We start from the raw sequence: 9,296 nt of genomic DNA, 5'->3' as shown, positions 1-9,296 counted from the left end.
GGTGGTTAAGTGCGCTGACTCTAATCTGGGAGAACCGGGTTTGATTCCCCACGCCTCCACTTGCACCTGGCGGGATGACCTTGGGCAAGCCGTAGTTCTGTCAGAGCTGTTCTCTCAAGGGGAGTTCTGAAAAGAGCTCCCTCAGCCCCACTTCCCTCACAGGGAGTCTGTTGTGGGGAGGGGAAGGGAAAGGAGTTTGTAAGCCGCTTTGAGACTCCAAGTGAAGCCCGGGGTATAAATCCAATCTCCTTCTCTTCTCCTGTGGGGGTGTGGGTGGTATTTGTGTTTATATGTTTGCAGGGGGGTACAGCCCAGGGTTTGGCTCTCTCTTTCTCTCTCCCTCTCCACTGCCCATTGAATGTGACCTTTTAAATAATATTTAGTAATCCAAAGAAATGGGGAAACGAAGAAACTTGGTGGCCCGAGTGACCCTGCACTGAACCAAAGGACTCATTCCAAGGTCTTAGACAAGTCATGGGTCAGGCCCTGGAGAAAGTATGAGATGGGGGGGGGGGGGGAACTGGAGCTCAGTCCAGACGAGAGAGTTGATGCAGGTAGGAAGTGTTGACATTCTGAAGGGTACTTCAGACTTTGGATGTGGTAACTCTTGGCAGAATAGGTGAGATTTCGGAGGTAGTGTTGGGCAGTGTTCCCTCTAAGCTGAGTTAGTGTGAGCTAGCTCACAGTTTTTTAGCCTCCAGCTCACACATTTTTGGCTTTGCTCAGGAAGGATGGCTCCAGAGCAAACTAATTTATGCAGTAGCCAAATGGCTCGCTCACAACTTCAATGCCAGTAGCTCACAAAGTAGAATTTTTGCTCACAAGATTTCACAGCTTAGAGGGAGCCTTGGTCATGCTAGCTCATGTTGAGGCAGGTGTGCATTGTTAAAAGTGTCTCTCTCTTGTCCCTTTTTTATTTTGGCATTAATGGAGGGAAAAGAGAATTCTGTGAAACAAGAGGGAAAGAAAGAACAGGGGCTGTGGAAAAGTCTCAGCGATTTTTACTGGTGGTGACTCAGCCTGCCTTGGGATATATCTTCGAGGTGGCTTTCTGGCAAGAGAAAAAAACGGCATTTTAGCCAGCTGTGGTGGCAGATAGAAAGACGGGCAATAGTGCCACCTGCAGTTGAATATCTGAATCGCAAACCACATCCATTTCATTTCAGGACCCTTAAAAAAAAATGGTACAATGGCCACGTTGATCTGTAGCAAAATCCAAAAACAAAAGCTTTAGGGTTGCCAAGTCTACTTACCCCTCGCAGCGGGGGAGCCTCGCCAGGCTCCGGGAGTTCTCGGCGGATGCGCACACGCACGCGCGCCAGCAGCACGTCACCAGAAGTGACGTGCTACGTGCTCACGTTGGGGGCGTGGCCCAGATCGTCAGGTTTCCCCCATATGGTTCCCCCCCCCGACGATCTGGGCCACGCCCCCAACGTGAGCAGCGTGGAGGTGACACAGCTTCGGGGGCGGAGTTCCCCCCGGGGCCCGATTCCGACGGGGTGGAAATCGGGCCTCCAAAGCGGGGGATTCCCCGCCCCCCGGGCCCATTTGGCAACCCTAAAAGGCTTGTGTAATCATACCTTTTATTAAGACTAACCAAGACTAACCAAAAACAACAAGAGTGTGTAAACATTAAAGTTCTCCAGCAGTGTTCATCTTGCCGAACGCTTAAAAAAACAACAACAACAACAAGAAAAAGGCACAATCTTTTCGGCCACGATCATAGACCTCTTCATTGGGTTGCCAACATTGGGTTGCCAACTCATGGAATGACAGTTGATGTCTAGACTACAGAGATCAGCTCCCCTGGAGAAAAATGGGCACTTTGGAAGGTGGAATTTAAGACATTACAACTGACGTCCTACCTCTCCCCAGGCTGTACTTCCAAATCTCCAGGGATTCCCCAGTCCGAAGTGGCATCCCCACCTTTTCACCATCTTGTGTAGAATGCTTTGCTGCCTACAGCGGGTACAGGATATGGCTAGTTATCAGGCTGTACTTTGGCATGCTGGGGGAAAAGAACAAAAAAATGAATGCCATTTGAGGACACTTAACATCAGCAGGGGGGTTAAATCTTTCTCTGAAAGCACAGGGAACAACAGGGTCCCTTAAAAGGCAGAGAGCAAAAGAAAAAAACGGCAGTCCTTTGAGTAGCAATATCTGGACGTTAATTTTAATTGATTTCAAGAGCCTGTTTCAGCTTTAAAAATATGGATACTTTTGTTTCATGTGACTCTGGTGGAAAAAAATTACAGGTGTTGCACTTTATTTTTTCCTACCATGTCTACCTTCCCTGTAGCTGTACTTTGAAAAATATAAAGCAGGCAGAACAGTATGCCTGACTGATATAACAGAAGCAAGTTTTCCAGATTGTACATGGTATGAGCTCTGTTTTGTGTGCATTTTTGTGTCTTTGGCATCAAGAGAGCTAAAACCACTGTAACAAGCACCTGCAGCCCCCTCTCGACAAAAGCCAGCAAACTCGGACTCTCTTGCTTCCCAGAACATATGTACTGCCCTTTAAGGTAACCATTCCTATTTCATTCCCTGACTTAGTTATTGGATCCTCTTGCCCTGCCCTGATTGTTAAATACACTCTGTCCCAAAATTAAGAATGTACATTGAAGTGGATTTCTTGGACAGATGATAGCACGCATGTTTAGCCCAGGGGCCTGAAATGGCTTTTTGGGGGGTATTCTTTTGTGTGCGTGTACCTGGAAGTCATGGCTCACTTCTGGTGATCCCTACTAGAGATGTAAAATTTCCGGAAATTTTGAAGCTCAGAAAAAAACCCGTTTCCCTCCCAGTTTTTTTCAGGAAAAAACTGAAATTTTTGGAAAAATTGAAAAAAATGCTACATTAGCACTTCTTTTTTCTTTTCCAGATTGAAAGTCATTCTGTTACTTTAGGAACATAAAATATGACTATGGACATTTTTACTTGGCATGAAATTATCACAACTAGTATATTAAAAATATAGTGTATCCAAACAACTATTACAAACAGAATACCCACCCACATGCAAAAACAAAACTGAAACCTTTTTCTTTTCGTGTGATAATAGCACCTCCTAAAGGAAGAAATGCATCTTGTTCTTGCATTGGAGAGTTCAGTTTGTAACCTAGGACTTGCTTGTCCTCAGTGCACAGAAATTAGATCAATCTGATACCATACATATTTTTTTGAAATGATTTTGAAAATATTTGAACACCTTGTCTTAAAATATCTTATTCATCGTGTTAAAATGAAACGTTCCATAATCATTTTTTTTCTTTTCCTTTTTCAATTTTTCCAATTTTTTGGAAAAAAACAAAAAAGTCTTCAGGAAAAAAACGGAAAAAAACCAGTTTCCCCCCAAATTTTTCCATTTTTTCCCCAGGCCTTCACATCTCTAATCCCTACTGGGGGATGGAGGACACTCAGATAAGTGACGAGAAAGCCTGCCTCTGCATCCCAGCCCTGGTATTCCAAGGAGGTCTCCCTTCCAAGTACTTTCCAGGGTCGGCCCTGCTTAGACTTCCAGGCTCTGACATGATTGGGCTTGCCTGGGCTACCCAAGTCAGGGCTGAAATGACTTATTTGTTAGTGGCCCAAATAGATACCCAAGCTTACTAGCAAAGTGGGGACTGGGGAATCAAACGCCACATTAAATTTAAAACAACAGAATACTGGAGTTAAAAAACAAGCTATTGTAAATAGCTCCAGAGGGGAGTCGTGTTGATCCGCGGGAGAACAGCTAAATTGGGAGCAATCCTCCCTCTAAGCTGTGGAGTCTTGTGAGCAAAAATTCTACTTTGTGAGCTGCTGGCATTAAAGGTGTGAGCGAGCCATTAAAGGTGTGAGCGAGCCATTTGGCTGCTGCATAAATTAGTTGGCTCCGGAGCCATCCTTGCTGAGCTAAGACAAAAATGTGTGAGCCGGAGGCTAAAAAGCTGTGAGCTAGCTCACACTAACTCAGCTTAGAGGGAACACTGACTGGGAGTCGAGTAGCGCCTTAGAGACCAACAAGGTTTCGGGAGTATAACATTACCAATAACAGTTTCCCTAAAATACATTATTCTTCATTCTCCGTCTGAAAAGAACTATGAAGAAAATAGTGTAAACAAATTCTCTCGACATTGTATACAAATTTAAAATAGCCATAAAACCATTTAAAATGATTTATAACGCAGTTCACGTTAGTATGGCAAAGTATTTGTAGCACGCTAGCCTGTCTGAACTTTAGGGTTGTCTCAACTTTAGGGTTGTCAGACCCCCCCTAGTGGAGGCAGGGGTCCCCTGCTGATAGGCCCCACCTCCCTCTTGGTGATCAGCTGGCCGGCGGGGGGGGGGGGACCAGGCCGGGGTACCAGGCCTGTAGCTACAGTGAGGCATCTTGGGGCCTGGCTCCCCAACTTACTAGCAAGCCCCCCCGACTTCCAGTTTTTTTATTTGTGGTGCTCCCTTGGGGGGTTGTGGGGGTGTCTGTGCGGGGTGCCCCCCAACTTATTTAAAGGCTCCCCGAATTTTAAAATCCTGGCTACGGGCCTCAAGGGTACTTACCCTGAAAAAGAGGGAGATCATCCAATGTACAGCGATGTGTCTACATCACTGCCCATGTGCCCCGGAAGTGACACCATCATATCCAGGACACTGGGGCGACACTCTGGTATTTGGGCAAAAACTCTGTGGTGGAAGCCGAGTTTACCATAGAGTTTTTACCCAAATACCCAGAGCATCGCCCTGATGTGGTGACATCACTTCTGGGGCACATGGGGAGTGACGTAGACACATCTCTGCACATCGGATGGGCCTCCCTGCTGCTCTCGGTGAGCCCCCCCACTCCCCCACCAGTTGGCAGGAGGGACCTGGCAACCCTGTGCGGCTTTTCCTGAAGACCTGCTGTGTCAACTGTGTGTCCTCTTTGTGCCATGCAGGAGGAGCTGACAAGCAAGTCCAAAATCTGTGCCAACGTTTTCTGCGGAGCCGGCCGGGAGTGCGCTGTGACAGAGAAAGGCGAGCCCACCTGTTTGTGCATTGAGGTAAGGCCTGGACCTGAACTTTGGCGCTGGATTGCCGGGACTGCAGAGTCGTGGCCTGACGAGGAGCAAGCGGGGCCCTCCCAGACTCCGGGGCTTCGGTTGGGCCAACTGGGAGTGTCCCATGTGTTCCCTCTGCTTTCCTCAGTCTTTCCTGTACAGCCATCTTGGCTTTGCTCAACATTATTTGTTTGCTGCTATCACAGACACCGACTGGATACTGGCTTTTTTTGACAGCACTGCTATCATTTCATGTATTTATGGAATTTAAGGGTTCTTTTTCAGGGGGAGAGTCAAGAGGGATACGTCTGCACATACTTGCACCTGTTCTTCATTTAATTCTAGAGGGGTCTCTCTCAGTTGACTTACTTCTTTAATGGAGGCGGTTTCAAAAGCAGCAACAATTTTGCAACCTTCCTGTCTTTTCCTAGCCATTTGGGTGGGTGGGTTAAGGTGCCATTAAGTCGCTTCTCTCTTAGGGCGACCCAGTGAATTCATGACCTCCCAGACGTCCTGTCGTTAACAGCCTTGCTCAAGTTGTGCCGACTGTGGGTCGTGGCCTCGTTGATTGAGTCGCTCCATCTCATGTTGGGTCTTCCTCTTTTCCTGCTGCCTTCAGCTTCTCCTAGCTGAGAGCCAGTTTGGTGAAATGGTTAAGAGGGCGGACTCTAATCTGGGAGAACCGGATTTGATTCCCCACTCCTCCACTTACACCTGGCTGGATGACCTTGGACAAGCCATAGTTCTGATAAGAGCTGTCCTTGAAAAAGAGCAGTTTCTGTCAGAGATCTCTCAGCCCCACCTACCTCACGGGGTGTCTGTTGTGGGGAGGGGAAGGGAAAGGAGTTTGTAAGCCGCTCCGAGACTCCTTCGGGTAGTGAAGGGCGGGGTATCCATCCAATCTCCTCCTCCTCCTCCTCTTCTTCTTCTTCCTCCTCTTCTTCTCCTCTTCCCTGTTCCAAGCCGTAGGCCAAGTCTGCATGATTCGTATCTTCCTCAGGGTCTCCTAATGCAAACAGGCTGTGTGAGATGCCTCACTTTATACGCTCCTTCCCTCCCTTGATGCAGCCCCAAAATCTGTTTCTATTCTCCTTTTTAAGAAATGCAAACCCCACAAAAGGCCCGTGTGCGGCAGCAACAGCAAGACATACCTGAACCACTGCGAGCTGCATCGCGACGCCTGCCTCACCGGCTCCAAGATCCAGGTGGACTATGACGGCCACTGCAAAGGTAAGCCAGGTGTCAGGTGCAGGACCCCGAGTAAAATGATGATGGCACTCCAGTTTGGTTTCCCAAGGGCACGTGATTCAGTGTAGTGCTTATTTGCACCAAACGTGGCCACGAAACAATGCAGCTCCTCCGACAAGCCTGGAAAAGGACATGTTCAGGAGAGGTGGTGAGGCGGGAAGTCAGACATTTTATTGCCATGGCAACGGAAGCAGAGCCCTGCCTGTTGTAGGAGACGGTATCAGCAGCAGTGTCTGTTGCTAGGGGAGGAGCTGTGGTTCAATTGTAGGCTATCTATTTGACATGCAGAAGGTCCCAGGTTCAATCCTCAGCATCTCCAGTTGAAAGGACCAGGTAGCAGGTGATGGGAAAGACCCTGGAAGAGTAGCTGCCAGTCTAAGTAGACAATACTGAATTTGCTGGACCAATAGTTTGGCTCAGTATAAGGCAGCTTCCTTATGGTGGACGCATGCTTCTGTCTCACAAGTTAGGACAGACTCTAGACTCTAGAGCAATGCTCCCTCTAAGCTGTGGAGTCTTGTGAGCAAAAATTCTACTTTGTGAGCTGCTGGCATTAAAGTTTTGAGCGAGCAGTTTGGCTAGGGCATAAATTAGGTTGCTCTGGAGCCATCCTCCCTGAGCTAAGACAAAAATGCGTGAGCTGGCTGCCGAAAAACTGTGAGCTAGCTCACATTAACTCAGCTTAGAGGGAACACTGGTCTAGAGCTAATTGGGGAAGAACCCCACTGAACCCACAAAATGTTTACAGGAAGAGCCTTTTGCCAAGGGTTTTTCTCATTTCTTTCTGTTAACAGAGAAGAAATCTGACAATTCTGCTGCAAGCCCAGGTAAGCACGCTTTGCTCTTTGTACTATATAACATTCAAACTACGCCATATGATAAACATTTCTGTGTTGACCCATGGTCTCATCATATTCCTGTGCTGGCAGCTGCAGTACCATCCTCTGGTCACCACAGTGGTGGCGCTGGAGAGCAGCAGAGGCAAACTATGAGCTCCCTCCTTTGGCAAACTACCAAAGAGGCAGAGGAAGCCGGGTGTCTTGATCCTGTTCCCAGAGCCCCTGGTTCGAATCCCATGATGCCTGACCCGATGTAAATGGCATCTTTATTTAGCCAGGCTTATAGTTATCTGTACGTCACAGATGTCACTGTAATACTGAGCAATATTTACAGGCTTTTTGCAAAATAAAGATCAGGCCGTTCCTCATAATGGTCAAGGAGGTCAAAGATAACCTGGTGGAACTCTGCTATGCAAATCTCACTGTAAATGAGGAGTTCTTCATCATCAAGTAGTCAAACCCTGCCTGATAACTATAAACTTGTTTGGAAATCGTAAGTACTTGCTGACTCCATGTGGTCTCAGGAAGATGATTTGATTTCTTAAGAATCTCAGTGTCCTCGTGAATCAAAGATGTTGGGAAAATACCAATGCTTCCTGGGAGAAATGGTGCACTGACTCGGTCTTCCATGCCATGTGTGGTTTATAGGCACTTCCTTGTAGACTCCAGGCAAGTTCTCATTTACAGTTAGTGTTGCCAACTCTAAGTTGGGAAATTCCTGGAGATTTGGGGGTGGAGCCTGTGGAGGAAGGGGTTTGGGGAGGGGGGGACCTCAGCAAGGCATAATGCCATGGAGACCACTCTCCAAAGCAGCCATTTTCTTCAGGGGAACTGATCTCTGTCATCTGGAGATCAAATATAGTTCCTGGTGTTCTAAACCCTGAGCTGGTGTGACTTTGAAGGTGTCTGCGTTCCGTCTGTAAAGTTCTCATTAAAATCAGCTGTTATCGGGCACATTGTTAAAAGGATCAGCAGCTCTTGAAAAAGAGAGTTTGAAACAGCAAATATTGAATGCCTGTTGCGTTTAACGATCCTTGGTTCATCATCACATCGTGACCCTCAAGGAAGTCCAAGCAGAAGGAGAATCTTATTTCAAGAGTTCTTGCATGTATGGACTTAATGTATTTCTACTTCATTTAATCCCACCTGGAAGCTGGCAACCCTTTTTACAACGCTTCTCCCACTGCTACATGGCTCCTTGCCAGAAGTCTCAACAATCTGCTTTTGTTCTTTTGGGTGTAGAATAGCATAATGTATGAATATCGAATGCATTAATGGAACATAATGTCAACGTGATTAAGCATTCTTCAGCAAATTGTGTATCATATGTCCATGATTCAGGGATAAGGAAATGTTACATTCCTGTGGCCCAGAATCTGATAGTATGTTTGTTTAGTTTGGTGTAGTGGTTAAGTACGCAAACTCTAATCTGGGAGAACCGGGTTTGATTCCCCACTCCTCCACTTGCACCTGGCTGGATAACCTTGGGCAAGCCATAGTTCTGATAAGAGCTGTTCTTGGAAAAGAGCAGTTTCTGTCAAAGCTCTTTCAGCCCCACCTACCTCACAGGGTGTCTGTTGTAGGGAGGGGAAGGGAAAGGAGTTTGTAGCCCTTGGGTAGTGAAGGGCGGGGTATAAATCCAATATCTTCTCTCTCTTCTTCTCTTAGTGGGGAAGGGGAGAAAATATGGTAATAAAACTCACTGCTTTTAGATGGATGAAGGCAGTTGCCAGGCTGAAATTGTACTCTAAATCAGTGATCATTTGCAGCTCATAAGAACATAAGAGACGCCAATTTTCGATCAGGCCAAAGGCCCATCCAGTCCAACACTCTGTCACACAGTGGCCCAAAATACCAGGTGCCATCAGGAGGTCCACCAACGGGGCCAGGACATTAGAAACCCTCCCACTGTTGACCCCCCCAAGCACCAAGAAGACAGAGCATCACTTGCCCCAGAGCCCCTATCTATACCTTGTGGCTAATAGCCACTGATGGACCTCTGCTCCATATGCTTATCTAATTCCCTCTTGAAGCCGTCCATGCTCGTAGCCGCCGCCACCTCCTGTGGCAGTGACTCCCATGTGTTAATCACTCTCTGGGTGAAGAAGGACTTCCTTTTATCCGTTCTAACCCGACCGCTCAGCAATTTCATTGAGTGCCCACGAGTTCTTGTACTGTGAGAAAGGGAGAA

At 47.2% G+C, this 9,296-nt stretch overlaps 1 protein-coding gene across 1 annotated transcript in view; it reads left to right on the top strand.

Moving 5' to 3' along the window:
- Positions 1-9,296, top strand: part of FSTL1 (follistatin like 1) — a 61,177-nt gene that overhangs the window by 21,905 nt on the left and 29,976 nt on the right. The window contains exons 3-5 of the mRNA XM_015409881.1: positions 4,877-5,021; positions 6,119-6,248; positions 7,061-7,093. Of these exons, the coding sequence (XP_015265367.1) occupies positions 4,877-5,021; positions 6,119-6,248; positions 7,061-7,093 (308 nt within the window). The remainder of the gene's footprint in view (positions 1-4,876; positions 5,022-6,118; positions 6,249-7,060; positions 7,094-9,296) is intronic.

This window comes from Gekko japonicus, unplaced genomic scaffold (genome assembly GCF_001447785.1).
Source record: "Gekko japonicus isolate JY-2015 unplaced genomic scaffold, Gekko_japonicus_V1.1 scaffold170, whole genome shotgun sequence".
Classification (NCBI taxonomy): domain Eukaryota; kingdom Metazoa; phylum Chordata; class Lepidosauria; order Squamata; family Gekkonidae; genus Gekko; species Gekko japonicus.
The sequence above is the reverse complement of the archived record's forward strand: the minus strand, read 5'-3'. Positions and strand labels throughout refer to the sequence as shown.